This window comes from Periplaneta americana, chromosome 2 (assembly GCF_040183065.1).
Source record: "Periplaneta americana isolate PAMFEO1 chromosome 2, P.americana_PAMFEO1_priV1, whole genome shotgun sequence".
Taxonomy (NCBI): Eukaryota; Metazoa; Arthropoda; class Insecta; order Blattodea; family Blattidae; genus Periplaneta; species Periplaneta americana.
The window spans coordinates 167,997,595-168,016,081 of NC_091118.1; the positions used below are offsets into that span (position 1 = coordinate 167,997,595).

Consider the following 18,487-nt stretch of genomic DNA (forward strand, 5'->3'; position numbering starts at 1 on the left):
AATTATACGATTATTTTATTAGTACAGTTCCTTCTGAAGCCATATATACTTCTGAATATTTTTGTAATGTCACTTTGTTCCTTGTCTATCTTCTCTTTGCATTTATTTAAGGATCATTTTTAGAGCTTTTACTTTCCCATTGTGCGAATATAAGGGAAAATATGTCCTTGCTTAAAAATCTATTTTTGCAATTTTCGCAGAAATATACGTTATCAGCATCCTTGATACAGAAAACGTCGTCTGTCTGTCTGTCTGTCTGTCTGTCTGTCTGTCTGTCTGTCTGTCTGTCTGTCTGTCTGCCTGCCTGCCTGCCTGCCTGCCTGCCTGCCTGCCTGCCTGCCTGCCTGCCTGCCTGCCTGCCTGCCTGCCTGCCTGTATGTGTACAGCGATTTCCCCAAAACTATCGAACTGATTCTGTTCATATTGAGTATCAATGAATCTCTCTTTCCTAAAGGAAATTAATTATTATATACGGAATCATTTTTACTTTGCTTGCGAATTTTCTAAATTTCAAAAAGGTTGCACCAAGCTAGATAGCTAAGGGAACCTGTAAGTGTCGGATTGTTAGAGTAGCATCCCTAGTAAACACGTTTTACTCGTGAGTGAGCCATTGAAGGAAGGCGTGGGCCTCTGTTTTAATGTTCGTTTAACTTTTAATTGCCGATTTTCTGAAATACACAAATCTTAGAAGTTGTTACAATATTTTTTATTTACTTATTTATTTATTTATTTATTTATTTATTTATTTATTTGACTGCAGTGCGTTACAATGTTGAATGATAGCACTGACTTCCGGTCATATAACTATCACTCACTTATCAACATACAATATATATATATATATATATATATACATATATATAGACACGCATATACACACATAGGTAGACCTTCTTACATTATATGCACACACATTTTAAAATTTATTTTACATGTATTTTAACTTATTTATTTCCCTCATTCGTTTTTCTCTTACTTTCCAAAGGTATGTTTCTACGGATTTTATTATCTGTTCATTTGTAATTCTCGATATTTTGGCTTTTCATTACTCAAATTTAACCATTCCCTTTTAATGAAACTGCGCTCACTCCATTCTGTCTCGACACATGTTAACAATATATGCTTTATAATTTCTATTTGGCCACATAATATGCGTCTGTCATTTTCGATATTGCCTCTAAATCCTCTCAATTTCTTCACTCCCAATCTAATCCATACAAAATCAATAGTATTTGTCACATATCGTTATAAACATGGTTCTTGACTTCATACATTTTTAACTTTTCTGTAATTTTGTAGTGAAGTTTTGTCATTCATGTAACTAAACATTTGTTGGGTTTCTAAATCGTTACACCTTTGTATTATAACATTTAAAACATTATTTTGACTTTCATGATTTTATCTCCAAAGTTGTCTCAGTACAATGTTATTACAATAGGCCCTATACGTATAGCTACTTTATATCTCTAAATTCGTGCAAAATTAATTACATCGCACATGTAGGCAAGTTAAAATGTACAATGTACAACTGTAATCAAATATATTACCTTTGGATAATTTCAAGGGAAAAATTGTTTCGGGGCCGGGTATCGATCCCGGGACCTTTGGCTGAACACACCAGTGCTCTACCGACAGAGCTACCCAGGAACTTCACCCGACACCGTCTCAATTTTTCCGTTTATGTCCACATAACTCGAGTGGGCTGAAAAGACGCCTGAAACCCGCATCGAGTGTACACAAACTCTGTGTGACTTAAAGTTGTGGTTTTCTGTTAACGTACCTACAGTAACGTATATAACACTCGAGTTATGTGGACATATAGGGAAAAATTAAGACGGTGTCGGCTGAAGTTCCTGGGTAGCTCAGTCAGTAGAGCGTTTCTGCGTTCATCCAAAGGTCTCGGGATCGATACCCGGCCCCGGAACAATTTTCCTCTTGAAATTATTGAAGTCTGCTTCACAGGGAGCTTTACCTGAAAGCTAGATTTGCATCTTACCTCTGGGTTTATATGTATTTTGGTATGCACTTAATCGTATTTGGGTCACATTAAATGATCTTATTTATACGTGTCTTCCGAGTAATAGCTGAAGAAAATAACTATGAACAATAATATCATTCCCAACGTGATAAAAGAAACTGAAGTGTTGCGAAACATAAAAATAGAATGAAAAAGTAGACCTATGTGTGAACTTTTTTTTTTTCGGAAGCGTGGCCAAGGTGACATCTTCTCTCATAAAATTTCCCAGATGTGTTTTATGACTATTCTGTGCTGGAATGTGTCCGGTTTAGCCTAGACCAGTAACCGGGATTTTTCTCTTCGTCAGCATTACCGAACCTCTATTTTTCTTGGTTGGATGATTCTGATTAGTCATTCGTACATTTGGGCTGTTGCAAGTTCTCACACGGCCAAGGTAAGGTCCGGTTAAGATGTGTAAATTGCTACACAGGTCAGGGACCCTGTGAAAGATGATGTGTTGTAAGTTCCTACACGGCCGGAATAAACACGAAACAACTTCGGGTTTCCGCACTGTTATCTATCCAACTCAAGAGTGAAACCGGATGTCAACAAATACACGTGTTATGATGTCTTATGATTGGCTGTCTACCACAGTTCACCTCTCGGTGTAAAGGATGGAATTCGATATTTTTTTTTTTTTTTTTTTTAGCAGTCATAAATATCACATCACTCTCTTGACATCAGGTTTCACTATTGAGTTCGGTGGATAATAGACAAAAATTTTTCCTCCCACTTTATTCGGACTTGGGACTGGCAACCACATAATCTGGTAGGTGTGATTTAAAATTTTATCTTATAATTTAAAATGTTGTTTAAGTTCATTTCTTGCATTTACACTTCGTCCATTTGTTCAATGTTCGCCTATTTAACTATGAATTCTGTTGTATGTATGTGAAACTATTTTAACGTAATGAAATAATTATATTCGACCTTCTGTATAGTACCGACTTTTTTATTTTTTATACATTGCAGTATATTGTGTGATTTCATGTCTCTTCTGGACTGAATTCCTAACCGGGTACTACTGATTCTAATGTATGTGGCTGTTGGTAGTGACTTCAAAACTTCTAGAAAGTTAAAGTGTATGGATGCTAGTGGAAAAAGTTCAAGTTGAAAGATTCACAGACATTGTCCACCGCTGAGGGGTTAGCGAGTCTAACTCCGAACTCATCGGTCCCGGGTTCGATTCCAGGCCAGGACGAGTTGCCTGGGTGGGTTTTTTTCGAGGTTTCTTCCTCACTCCTATGGATGAATATCAGGTAACTTTATCAGGCGATTGGAACCCCACTCATCTTCGCCACTTCCTTTCCTCGCCCATCATCCTTTCCTCATCATCCCCTTTCTGGTTTTTCAGATCACTCTACAGGCGACCTCCCGAAGCTGCTGGCTCTCTCGACCGGCCTCCGTGAATTGTAGCTAAACGACTTTGGATGGCTTCTGCAACAAACACCCGAGGCGGATCTACTCGGGGGAGGAGTTTCGCCTCGGACCGACAGGAGGGCTTGGGGGAAGGTCGCAGTGCTGGGCCATCCGTGGCCCCCTCACTTAAATGCCATTAGTGGTATGAAGAATTACCGTATAGGAACTTACACATCACCTTTTTGAGGAACCTGACCTGTGTAGCAATTTATTAATTAAATTATGTTTAATTTAACGACGTTCACAACTGTCAAAGTTACGTCAGCGTCACCGGTGTGCCGAAATGATCTTCGTTTTGTTTACAGCATTTGATACGTCATTGTTAAATAATCGATTAAAAATACGTATGTCATGAAATTCAAACGTACGGACTGCAAACTATGTCGGGAAAAAGGATTTTTTCTCCGCTCTAAGACCATGTTTTAAAATAAAAAGGCGCAATGCTCTTCGTTGTGCACGAGTATTATGCAGAGGGAACAGAAAGTACGGAAAGAGGATGTGTGACTGTTAAGTTAGGAGCCCACTACTGTACGGGAAGTTGCCCTTGGCAGCTCGATACTTCATTACATTCCGTAGGGGTCTGTCCTGTCTTTGCACCCGTCTTTGATAGACCAGTGGGCGGAAGCTCGGTCAAAGGTTTAAAGTTTAAGGAGAAGTATTCTTTCTGGAATATAAAACACAGGAATTCTAATGCAGCGCGGCGGCAGGGGCAGACCAAACAAAGGTGTTGTTGGGCTCACTATACCGTATTGATCGGCTCCCCTGCCTTCTCACTATGTTCTCAGGATAGGACCACTCCCTCTGTGCAATAGTAACGCCCAAGTCGCTTCCTTTTCACTGTCATTATCTCGCCCTCCTTTCTGCGGCGCCTTAAATTCGAGGTTCTCTTTGTGTACATATGGGGAAGAAATAGCAGAGGAGACCCTCTGGCAACGACATAGCTCAGTCGGCAGAACCATGCGATGGTATCCTGGACTTCTTTTAGATCTGGAGGAGGCAGGGGCCGAAGGCTAGTAACGCAGCCCGAGGCTTTTTATTGTGTCTTACCATTCTTTTTAGGTGTAAATGGTTTTTGGAATACCAACAGTCGTGAGCTTTCAGATATCGTGACTCAGCTCTATGTGATGCTATCTGTCAATTCAACCATGTAGGCTCAAAGTCCGGTGACATCCTGCTAAAGCGCCCTTTCACCCCCAAGTAGCGTACTCCGCCTCTTTAGATTGATACCATCTGTACGCCAGTCACTACACTACTGTCTTCCAAAGCAGAGAACTACCGAACTTTCCTGAGAGATGCAGTGTTGTTTAGAGGAGCAAAAGGTGGGTGGAGCAGCGAAACTCGGAGTGAGAAAAGTAGTCAACAACCTTGGAGCTCGCATATTCTGTTTTTCTCAGCACCGAAGTCCCTTGTAAGGACGCGTTTTTGCGTATCATAGCTTCCTTTAATGTTTTTCCTCCAAATTCCCCTTCTCATTCATTCATTTATTCATGTGAACGCTATCGGCACACGTGGCTAGGCTGATCCTTATTGGCAGCTGTTAACGCGCCAGATTGTCTAATGTCAAAGTAACGAACATCCGACCTCCACCTCCAGTTCTTCAGTTATATCAATGTTGGTATCATTTCTTAAGCGTAGTTTTGTGACGCTTCTTCTCTTGATTCTAAATCAGATGTCACCGAGCGAGTTGCCTCAGACGGTAGCATTGGAGACTCACGTTCGGGAAGTCCCGGGTACAAACCCCTTGGCCGTCCAATCTGACTGGGTTTTTCATGGTTTCCCTCAGTCACAAATTGCAAATTTACATGCCATGATTCATCACCTCATCAGTCACTAAAAACATTAATCACAATCTCAAATCAGTTACATGAACACAAGCCAACTATAACATATTTACGGCAATAGAAACAGGAACTCAACAACTCTATATGCCACCTGTTTGTATGCTCATTTGAGGCGTTCAGAGCTAAAGTGGATCAAGTCACAAATTTTCATAAATTGAGTTTAATTCATTTTCTGATTATCTGAAGTTGAATCTTTCCCGAGCAGTAATGGATCGAGTCTTAATTCCAAGATTTCGCCGGTAGGTGACACTAGTCACTTTTGGCTCAGATTAGTTGTTCACAGTGTTCTGAGCCATAGTGGATCAAGTCACAAAAGTGTTGCATCAATTAACATCACAATTGTGATTTATAATTCTCAAAATCTGAATTTATTTCTAGGATTTGAGAATGGAGCAACAAAATTATTGCTAGTGAAATTAGATAATTCACTAGAGCGAGTTAACTTTAAGTCCTATTATTTCAAAACTACGTCTCATGGACTTGATCCACTTTAGCTCTGAACGCCTAATTTGTGTACGGTGGTCTGTCATAAATTATTGGATAGATTTTGTTCATATTCAGTGCCTACGAATCACTTTATCCGGGAATTGTACACATGAAATTAAAAAAAGTTATTTATTTGCAATTAAAACAAAATGGCGATAAACTCGTAATCGATTTTAACGATTTCTTTAAATTCTGTTCCTTGCATAAGATGATAAAACGAAATGAGCTTTCCAGTATGTTTTCCGACACCTAAATTTCGGATCTTCTAATTTCTCAGCAATTATAAATGACTGTTTGCTTGTTATATTTAAAGTATGCCTCCGTTCCCATTCACTAAGAATTTTTGGACGGTCTCTGCTGCTTACTTATTTACTCTCTGCCTTGAGATGTAAAAGGATTTATCTGGCAGCGAACAGACTCAGCTCGTGTTTTTCTGTGACATTGTGAACTCGACTGAACTAAGTACCGCTTGTACCGACTGCATACTTGTAACTGTCCCGTACTTAACCTCCTTGGCACACAGCCGCCTACAATTGACTGTAATTGTGTTGGCATAATGTCCTACAGTGTGCAAATAGAGTGGAATCTCACTATTATAAATTTCAGGTAATCAGAACCGTAATTCCGAAATGGGAAAACCAAAATTACGAACTAAGAAAAATGATCAAATTTCTATACATGTAAAGAAGAAAATTACAGTATTTGACAAAGAAAAATGGATTTACTGTAATTTTTTAGATATCAAAATCCAATTTACAGCAATCGTAAAAAAGAGTTTAACATTTAAGTAACCCATGTATGGTGGGTCCCTATCACCACGGCATGGCGCGTCCTCAGGTTGCGGATAGAGGAGACGGCCTCCAGATATGGAGGGTAGCTGCGAATATATTGAATAAGCAGTCGTGGACAGCCGATAAGGGGTGGTCCTCCAGCTTGGGGGTTGGGCGAAGGGCTAACAACCCATCACCGTAAAAAACAGCTTGTTACGAATCCCTACAATAAGCCTCGGAATAGATTTGAGAATAAGGTGCTTAGGAAAATATTTGGGGCTAAGCGGGATGAAGTTACAGGAGAATGGAGAAAGTTACACAACACAGAACTGCACGCATTGTATTCTTCACCTAATATAATTAGGAACTTAAAATCCAGACGTTCGAGATGGGCAGGGCATGTAGCACGTATGGGCGAATCCAGAAATGCATATAGTGTGTTAGTTGGGAGACCGGAGGGAAAAAGACCTTTAGGGAGGCCGAGACGTAGATGGGAGGATAATATTAAAATGGATTTGAGAGAGGTGGGGTATGATGATAGAGACTGGATTAATCTTGCACAGGATGGGGACCGATGGCGGGCTTATGTGAGGGCGGCAATGAACCTTCGGGTTCCTTAAAAGCCATTTGTAAGTAAGTAAGTAACATTTAAGTAACAGTAAAGTTCTCATTGCTCTCTGGTTACCTAGTGGCCAATTCGTTACAAATCAATGCGTCACTTAATAATAATAATAATAATAATAATAATAATATACATATTGCTTTTTTATATAATAATCACTCTAGCACCCCCAGAAAAAGTTACATACTCGTACTCAGGGGGCATTCCACATAATTTTAAGACGTTTTATTAAATAACAGAATATAAAAAAAAAAAAAAGGAAAAGAAAAGAAAACGCAAATATCACAATAATTGGAATTTTAAATTTTCTCTCTGAACAGTAAGCCTAATTTTTAGTTGATTTTTTAAAATAAGGACATTAGCAAATTGTATGTTTGGGAATTTAGCTATTATCTTGTTATAAAGCCTCGGACCAAAGTTGCTACTGTGATTATATGCTACAGTTTAGTACATTTAGGTTCCGTCAAGCATATGTTGTCAGATCTTTTGGTTTTATATTTATGTGAATACAAATTAAATATATTTCGATTTTATGTACGAAATTGAATAAGACATTGTTATAAATTTGATGGATATCAAATACTTTAAATTCTGAATACAACAGTTCTGAAGGATAATCAAGAGCATGAGTGTTCAAGCGCCTATAAAACCAGGAGATATTACACGTCAAGCATGCTCTGCTAAGGTCAATAACATCCCATATAAAATAGGAAAAACGACCTTAAAGAATATGCGCTGCGGGTTGCTTAAGCCAGGGGTTACCTCGTACGAGTTACAATTGGACATCTATGATCAAGAGGTTTATTAAGACATTTTTATTGTTCTTTTCTGTAGCAGAGTTATTGGCATGAGGGAGGTGCTATAAGCACTACCCATCCTATAAATGCCATATTGTAATACAGTTTGTAGTAATGAAAGGTAAATCAGTCGTAAGATATGGACAGTCTTCTCCTTCAACTTTACAAAATCAGTCAGTTTTCTCTGATGTAGTGATATGATGAGGCAATTTTACACCAGCACCTCATGAACATACCCATGTTCCAGTAATTATTTCGAGTAATCGGAAAATTTTCTAAACGGTCACGGTCCCAATTAGTTCGGATTAGCGGGATTGTGCATTTTACGTCATAATATACATTTTATTTTAATTAGGATTTACAGACACAATAATGATAATTAAATATTTCGTTTAACTATATATATATATATATATATATATATATATATATATATATATATATATATAGGTTATGCATATTATGTCATTTTTAAGGCATTTCTCGGCTTTTAAATTAACGCTTCTGTAAGACACTTGATGTGTTTTGTTTTTTGAGTGGTTTTTATTATTTTTTTAACTTAGGTACATTTTCTTAGAGAGTACAGTAGCTATTTTGTTTGTATTTTCCACTCTGCTCAATCAGTCAGGAGTAAATATATTATAAAAGTAATATAACATGTAATTGTCATCGGATTGGCATATTAGAGCTAAAATTATATATAGACACATATTTTTAAATAAAAGTTATTTCCATGTAAATAAGTTTATATGCTGGCAAGAATAATTAAATTATTTAATCATTACATGGTACATTAATATGTTGCCGAATTTCTCTTGCTGCAATATTTTTAGAGATTCATAATCATTATCATTACCACGTACCTACTTTAAGAACTGGGTTCTTTAGCCTCTTCGTCCTCAGGCTTGTGAGAATTTTGAATCACCACCAGTTACCCACAAGTTGGGGTCAGTGGTCGTATGACAAGGTCGCTACTACAAGGTAGACAAGACAGAATAAACACATTACGAGGCTCACACATTTAGTTTCTGTCAGTATGATAAAACTGAACTTCCCTGTCGATAGTCGAAACTTCATTCACTGGATTTATATCCAGATTCTCTACCACTTGAGCTGCAGCGGAGATAAACTTATGTAGCTATTAAAATAATTTTGTGCGAGATCGTGCGTATTTGCTTGTTTTCCGCATAGAACCAATACGCGGTAAGTGTGAAATACCACATTCAGTATTCCCAACGTAACACACATAACAATTTCCCTCTTCTTACCGCTTAAGCGCAACATTCATTTTACTGCTTTAGGCTTTTAACATATTATTTTTAGAGACGTTTAGCATAGTAATAATTATAAATTGGAAACTTACCACTGCAATTTCACCTAAATTGCAATGTTAATTATTGTTTTTAAATATTTGCAAAAATTAAGTAAAGTCTACTACTCCACGAAACTTATTGCATTCCTGATACAAGTAACATTAAGGAAGCCGTGAAAAAATCAACGAGATTCCAGATGCCGATGTTATTACTGCAATATGTTATATAAATAAAATTGTTAAAATATTAAAATGAAAAATAAATCATTACATAACCTTACCGTTTGTTTTAAGTTCGCATTTATAGACTGGGGGAAAAAAAAGACAAGACATATATCACGGCCTGCTGGAGTATAGTAAACACAGAAAACAGTTTACAGCAACAATGTTGAAGAAAGATATTTTGTTGTTCCGAAGTTGGCGTCATTAAACAGAAACCAACATGGAGATTTCATTGCAACTAATTAGAAATTAGTCTTTCAGGTATGTAATAAACGATCTTCGCACAAAATAATGTACGATACACGAGCGGTATGTTTGTTTTCATGTTCTCGGAAATTAAAAAAGCTCAACTACGTTTCGCTTTTTCAATCTTTTCCTCGACCATGAAAACGTTAACATACCGCTCTTGTAACGTATATTACTATTAAACTGTCAATTGAACCCTGAAAGTTGTCACTTTTCGATGTCACAATAATTGTAAGTGAATGTTTCGCTACAGTCGTTTTGAAGACAAAAGTTAAAATCTTTCAGTGGAACGGTTGGTTCCGCAGAAAGTAATATATTCAGCTGGATGTCGAACGCTGTAGACTTGTAGTGTGGGGTGAAGCTTCTTTACGATGTTTGCACACAGACAGTGAGTTAGCGGCGATCATGTTACACAAACATAGCCCCTCCCGCTTCTGAAACTATGCCGTCAGCTTAGGCAGTAATTCCTCTTTCTTTTCACCCCTGTAAGTCAGAAACCAATGGTTTTACATTGGTTTACGAAGCCGTAAAACTTCACAGAGATATGGGAAAACTTCCGCGAATTGTGTGCATTTACATTGACAAACAATTCAATAAAATTGTAAATGAAGATCACATAAAGAAAACAAAATTCTCGTACATTTTACGCACGAATTAAAAAAAAATCTTAAACAAAATCGTATGAAATGAAATCTGTAGGTGTCGGTACCTACAACTGTAAGACGAATGTCAGGAAATCTCATGGCGATTCCTCCGACTCATATCGTCAGTTGCCATCTCGTTATCAATGTTAGATAACTTCGCAGTTGACCGAGTGTCGTTTAACAACCAAAAAAAAAAAAAAAGAGAGAGAGAACGGTGCAGTAATTCTCTGTTGCTTTTTGTACCTCTTTTAAAGATGATAAATTATGGATAAAATGTGGACTTAGGATAGGGAAAACTGATATACTTTCCTTTACCCTGTATATCTCTTTAAGCACAAATTAAACTTTATCAGCAAGAATTTAAATTTCGGTCTACAGTCTGGAAAGACGACGCAGACGTGGTGCATAGGTAAAAAAGATAAAGCAATCCCCATTACGGACCATCAAGAGCCACAGGGTAGCGGGACGTTAAGGCTCCCACCTGTAATTAGTTTCAATCAGCATTAATAGCAGAAGGGACATCAGTCCTACATGCTTGCTGCCTTTACCCCAAGGAAATGCCGCTGGCACTTATTTCTGTTGGAGGCTGAGTAAATCCCAGGGTAATACTGGGGCCGAAAGGATTAGATCAATGGAGAAAATCCATGATCCCACCGGGAATCGAACCTGCGACGTATGTCTTAACTAGGACGCTACCGCGCGCTCCGTGGTGCAAAGGGAAATGTGAAATGTAAGAAGGAACATGTTTGAGAGCTATCTAGATACAAGTTATAAATATTGATCCTATTTTACGGTGAATAAAAATCCTAAATTTCGGTACATATAAAAATTTGATTGATTTCAATGTTATTTCGGATTAAAAAAATAAATAATTTTGACTCATACAAAATAAATTACTGAATATTTCTACAGGGAATAGAAGTCTAGTCTGCATTATCAAGGAGCCTTAAGCATCTTTGTACATTTAAACAATACTTAATTTTATATCGCCATTTAAATATATGTAGAGAATTTTATGTAACGATCTCCTAACCTGTGCGTGAATAATATAAATTAACAGGCACCACAAAACATTCACGCCATTTCTAGAAAACTTTGTGTAACGACCTCCTAGCATGTGTGTGAATAATATAAATTAACAGGCACCACAAAAACATTCACGCCATTTCTAGAGAGCTTTGTGTAACGATCTCCTAGCCTGTGTGTGAATAATATAAATTAACAGGCACCACAAAACTTTCACGCCATTTCTAGAGAACTTTGTGTAACGATCTCCTAGCCTGTGTGTGAATAATATAAATTAACAGGCACCACAAAACTTTCACGCCATTTCTAGAGAACTTTGTGTAACGATCTCCTAGCCTATGTGTGAATAATATAAATTAACAGGCACCACAAAACATTCACGCCATTTCTAGAGAACTTTGTGTAACGATCTCCTAGCCTGTGTGTGAATAATATAAATTAACAGGCGCCACAAAACTTTCACGCCATTTGTAGAGAACTTTGTGTAACGATCTCCTAGCCTATGTGTGAATAATATAAATTAACAGGCACACAAAACATTCAGGCAATTTCTAGAGAACTTTGTGTAACGATCTCCTAGCTTGTGTGTGAATAATATAAATTAACAGGCACCACAAAACATTCAGGTTATTTCTAGAGAGCGGCTATTTCTAGAGAATTTGTGTAACGATAACCTAGCCTGTGTGTGAATGATATAAAACATTCAGGCTATTTCTGGAGAATTTGTGCAACGATCTCCTAGCCTGTGTGTGAACAATATAAATTAACAAGCATCACAAAATATTCAGGCTATTTCTAGAGAATTTGTGTAATGATCTCCTAGCCTGTGTGTGAATAATATAAAACATTCAGGCTATTTCTAGAGAATTTGTGTAATGATCTCCTAGCCTGTGTGTGAATAATAAGTTATAAAACATTCAGGCTATTTCTGGAGAATTTGTGTAACGATCTCGTAGCCTTTGTGTGAATAATGTAAATTAACAAGCACCACAAAACATTCAGGCTATTTCTAGAGAATTTGTGTAATGATCTCCTAGTGAGTATGTTTGTGTGTGTGTGTGTGAATAATATAAATTAACAGGCACCACAAAATATTCATGCAATTTCTAGAAAACCTTGTGTAACGATCTCCTAGCGTGTGTATGAATAATATAAATTAACAGGCACATGAAACATTCGGGATATTTCTAGATAACTTTGTGTAACGATCTCCTATCCTGTATGTGAATAATATAAATTTTTGTAATTGGTTACTTTACGACGATTTTCCAACTGCTATGGTTATCTAGCGTCTGAGTGATATGAAGATGATAATGCCAGCGAATTGAATCGAGGGTCCAGCGCCTGAAGTCACTCGGCATTTGCCCTTAATGGGTTGAGGGAAAACTCTCAACTAGGAACTTGTCCTAACCAGGATTTGAACCCGGGCCCGCTCGTTTCACGGTCAGGCATGCTAACCGTTACCCCACAGCGGTGAACTGATTTGAATATTAAATTAATAATTTCATTGTGTACATAAATATCAATGCACAACACATTATAATATTTCAGTTACAAATTTTAAAGAAATTCCACCTAATTCAAATAAAATCATAAATCCAACTAACTCCAGTCATTGCATGTCTGCCATCAGTACAGCGCACATGGAACTAGCTTCACCAAAGCTTATTGTGCTAATTCACGCACATATTTATGTGACTTTCAATAAACATATATATTGGGCTCTTTAAATTCAAATGTCGTAAATAGAATTTTAAAAAAATTATCTTGAAAAACACTAATTTCGAATAAATTCTTGCTAAAATAAAAAATGTCGCGTATACACTATTTTTACATTATTTCGCGAGTTTAAACGTATATATTTTGACCTGAAAGGGCTTGAAACATAATATTTTTGCTTTTATCAGCTGATAAACCGTATTTCTCAAATTCGTTGTTTGTGAAATCTAGGTAAGTCTATCTCTAGCCATGGATATAAACGCTGCAATCGCGAAACATCTCTCGATGTTGTTGAGTGCTGTAACGTTTGAGGTTAAGTTCAACGTCTGCAACCATTCAGCTCACGGTACAATGTGTTACTGAGAGACGGATTCTGTTTGGCTCCGCTCCATCATTGCTGCTTGTTTAATATTAGTTCTAGGACAATGCCCAGGTTATCGGAACGTTTAGTTCTTCACGGAAATAACGTTTATTCGAGTATCTGTGAGAATGGAGTGCGGTGATGACGGCAGACTTTGTATATCGTCAGTTGTAGTTGCATGCGCCACAAATCATGAAGTCAGACATTCAGACATAGAGTATGTTTTTGTTGAAGTCACGGCTGCTACTTTCACCACTTGAATGAAACATTCACCAGGCGAGTTCTGAAAGAAATAGTTCGAGTGCTCTGCAATATACTGTATCCGGTCTTAGCTATCGTCATGGAAATGTGTGAAACATATTGTTAGTCTCTGATTTTAATTCTTTTTCAGGCACTAACAATGATGATATCGTCGGTTTACAAGCAAAACACATTAAGTAAAAGATTTTACTGCACTTCCTTAGAAAAAGGCGTATATAATGTACATAAGGTATGTGTATAAACTTAGAATTGGTAAATGAAGTACATATAAGAGAAACAACTTACTAAATAATATTTCGAGGATTCAGTTTTGTCAAGAACTTTCAAATGCCTTTTTCTCAGAAGTAATATATATATTTTTTTAACTTAATGTCTTTTAGCTTGTAAACCGACGATATTACCAACTAACCTTTGTAGCATTTCTTATAAGTTTCATGGGTTCATGATGCGATGCCACGCTTAGCCTGAGTTCGAATCTTGGTTCGGCTGATAATATGTCTGTTCCCCCTCCCCTCCCCGAGGGTTTTCCAAATTCAATAGGCCTAAAACAAATTTCAGGCATTTATCTATGACACGGTACAAATACTTAATAATCTCACTGCATCTCTTAAATAGTAGGCCTAATTCATAATTATTTTCTTACCTCTAATTGAGGTTTTGACTGATATGTACAGATACGGAAATATAATGTGGAACTCCCTTATTGTATGTTTCGCTTATAACCAGGGAAAAGAAGTCCATGTCCAAAAATGTGAAGAATATGTATGCATTTATGCCGTAAAAATAGATAAATATGTTACAAAATATGTATTATCAGTTTGAGATTATTTTAACAGAATAATAAGTTATAGATAACTTACGTTTACTCTATGGATTTTGAAGTGCTTGCCTCATTGCTGAATGCTCCATTTATGCTGTTACAGTTCACCAGTAAGCAGTGACGTATGTTTTTTGTTGTCATTCTTCGCCTGTTGTCTCTCAGCATAGGTTTCTAGCGCGAAAAACTTCGTTCTACGTCACAAGAAGTAAGATGGGCTTGCAAAGTGTCAAGTTATTTCATTCGAAACTATGGGATCGAGTTAGGACGGAGCGGCGCATAAAGCTAATTACTGAGAATAAATATAATATTTATCTGCTTTCAGCAAATATTTTTTTCTAAATTGTCATTTGGAATATAGTATATTTAGGACCTCTGTAACAAACTCTGGGGATCGATAGATCTCGCAATAAAGCTCATTTTTCGTAAAACAACCTATGTCCTGCGATGCTTCGTGTAAGAGCTACGCGACATCGAAAAAAAGACTGTGTTAATGACATTTACAGTTAATTATGAAATTAATTATTCGTTTATTTCTTCTAGTACCCTTGCGGACAGGTTACTAGTGTCCTGTCATATTACTGCCCCGTTTGAATGGAGCGCTCTTCGGAACACGCTTCCGCTGCTCATGGAGGATATACTCTTCACGGTATGAGGAGACATGTGATTCAACATAACGTCCCAACCCACTTCAACCTGGTTGTACGAGCACATCTGAAAAACATCAATGGGGAGCAATGGCTAGGGAGATCCGGACCTTTTCCGTGGTCAGCGTGATCACCGGACTTCACGCCATTAATATTTTTTTCTTTCTTTTGGGACATGTGAAGTAATACACCACTCGAATTGACACCAGAGATGAACCGGCTATGCGAGTATTAGTTGTTTTTGATCAAATTCGACACAATCCGATAACCACTGCTACGACGGTGTAATTAATGTAATCAGGTTCAGGGTAGACACTTCGGACACCTGTAACTTGTCAGCAAACGTACTTGAAAAATAATTCATTTCATAATAATATATTGTTAATGTCTCTAAAAACCTGCATTTTTTTCGATGTCGCTTAGCTCCTAAAAGAGGCATCTAAGAACATGGGTTGCTTTACGTAAAATTATACTCACTGAGAGATCTATCGATCCCCAGAGTTTGTTGCTTGTTGCAGTGGTCTTGAATCACCCTGTATGTGAAAAAATTGGATGAAGGGTTCTATATTTTTCTTTTATGTTAAAATAAGCGCAGAATTTCTCGATGACTACATTAACAGTGTATGGATTGTAAGAAGCATTTTATTTATTTATTTGTTCGTGTATTTATTTATTTATTTACTTACTAGCCGTACCCGTGCGCTCCGCTGCACCTGTTAGAAATACATATAAAGTAATTACATAATTAAAATAGGACATTTGATCCAGGGAACATTCGTGTTTGATAGAAGGATAAATCGTTTATTATGCTACTTAATTTAAATTGTATTAGGCCTAAAAATTAAAATGTGATCATTTTGATCCAGAGACCACTAATTTGATCATAAAAATTATTTTAGGAAATACAGGAAACGAATGCCTATCACGTTTTCTGTGCGTAAGAAGCTATTTTAATCTTACCTGTCCTCGATTCACTCAGAAGTTACTCTAATAACATTATAGCATTATGTCCATCTAGAGAAACTACACTTTCCAATGGTGAAATAATAATTAATTATACAAATCGGTTAATTTAGCTTCCGATATTACTTCATACAAACACAGAAACATTCTCTGTAGGCTATGTTTCATAGCTTTCGATTGTTGTTGTCCAAGGCCCCATATAGGCGAAGTCATTTGTTTTTTATTTCATTACACCGCCTTAGATGGCGTTGTTATTGTAATTTTGAAACTCATTTATCTCATTAAATATCAGTCCTATCAAAATTTTTCATGGAATAAAACTTATCGGAAATTATTTTTAAAGAAACTTTTGTTATATAATATTTTTCATGAAAATTAATAATAAGGGAGATATTTCGATTTAATTCAAGCCTCCTTATAACCCCCCTTTTAAATAAAATATTGTGAATTCCATATAGCCTAAATTCTAAGTTACAACGAATTTAATTTATATTCCAATTTTCATATAAATCGGTTCAGCCATTATCGCGTGAAAAGGTAACAAACGTCCAGACAGACAGACAGACAGACATACAAACAAAAATTTCAAAAAAGCGATTTTCGGTTTCAGGACGTTTAATTATATATGTTAGGACCAATTATTTTTGGAAAATTGAAAATTACCAGAAAAATTTTGGCTACAGATTTACTATTAGTATAGATTTATCTATCTATTTGTTTGTTTATTTGTTTTGTTGCTTAGTTGTTGTTTGTTTGTTTATTTACTTATTTACTCATTCATTCATTGATTCATTCCTTTATTTATTTAACCACCTGTGACATGTTTTCGAGGATGATACTCTGAGAAACACTGGTATGCGTGTTGAACTAAGATGTACCTATGTTTGTTGCAGATGTACACCCACGGGTGGCGACATGACTCTGCCAGTGTCCAGCTATGAGGAGCTGCTGGCTCGAGTTAGAAGTCTGACCCACGAGACCATACAGCTGCAGAGAGAACTGACCACCCCGCTGGTCGACCACAACGACAATGGTGAGTCTGCCTGCCTGCCATTCATTCATCCGATGTGATGTCGCGCATCCTGCATTGCGTAGTAAAGAAGCGGAAATGCGTTAGTCATAAGAACATGTGCTTTCTCTTTAACCTTGAAGATATTTTGCAGAAGACACACTCACTCTCAGTTCAAGGTCAGGTTTCGCGTAACTGAAAATTAATATTCTTCATTGATACCGTGTGTGGTTGCCGACTCGGTTGTTAGGAATTGACTCAAGTTAGCCGATGTTGATATTTGTTTCTCACTCATTGTGTATTTGCATCTCTCTTTCTTTATTTAATTAATGTCTTTTTCTAACCACAAAGACTGTTCGTAGACGATAGTATAATATAACAATTGCGGAGCACTAGTGAAAAAACAAGAGCTGCGAAAAAATTATAGTAAAGTTCAAATCAAGCTTTCAGGTATAACTCCCTGTAAAGTTGATTTGAATAATTTCGAGGGAAAAATTGTTCCGGGGCAGGGCATCGAACCCGGGACCTTTGGTTTAACGTACCAACGCTCTACCAACAGAGCTATCCGGGAACTCTACCAGACACCGGTCCAATTTTTCCCTCTATATCCACAGACCTCAAAGTGGACTGACAACCGTCAAGCAACCAACGTTGAGTACACACTAACTCTGTGTGACTTAAATTATGGAAGCTTGATTTGCATAATACACGTCACTGTTCGTTAACAGAAAACCACAATTTAAGTCACACAGAGTTAGTGTGTACTCAACGTTGGTTGCTTGACGGTTGTCAGCCCACTTTGAGGTCTGTGGATATAGAGGGAAAAATTGGACCGGTGTCTGGTAGAGTTCCCGGGTAGCTCAGTTGGTAGAGCGTTGGTACGTTAAACCAAAGGTCCCGGGTTCAATGCCCGGCCCCGGAACAATTTTTCCCTCGAAATTATTCTATAGTAAAGTTGTTGATTTAATACCCTCGCGGCAGGCTTTGTGTTGGATGTATCTTTTTGCACGCATTAAGACTTGTAATGTCAAACGGTGTTGTCACATTTTCGTTGTAAAGATTATCCCTAGTTATAGTTATTTTTTAGTTACAAGTATTTTTATACCGACACCAATACATTCATTTCAACCACCATCATCCACAGTAAATAAATTTTAAGCTGTAAGATGACTTTTAAATTCAAATTTAAATTACCATACACCTGGCAACACTTGTCTCCTCCTCCTCCTCCTCCTCCTCCTCCTCCTCCTCCTCCTCCTCCTCCTCGAGGTGTTGCAACATTTCCAAATGTTTTGGCCTGTCTTTTGA

The 18,487-nt window shown here is 37.2% G+C and overlaps 1 protein-coding gene across 6 annotated transcripts in view; it reads left to right on the forward strand.

Moving 5' to 3' along the window:
* Positions 1 to 18,487, forward strand: part of LOC138694789 (adenomatous polyposis coli protein-like) — a 531,541-nt gene that overhangs the window by 145,820 nt on the left and 367,234 nt on the right. For all 6 annotated transcript variants that reach the window (XM_069818859.1, XM_069818853.1, XM_069818852.1 and 3 more), the window contains one exon: positions 17,064 to 17,203. In XM_069818859.1, the coding sequence (XP_069674960.1) occupies positions 17,086 to 17,203 (118 nt within the window). In that variant the 5' untranslated portion in view covers positions 17,064 to 17,085. The remainder of the gene's footprint in view (positions 1 to 17,063; positions 17,204 to 18,487) is intronic.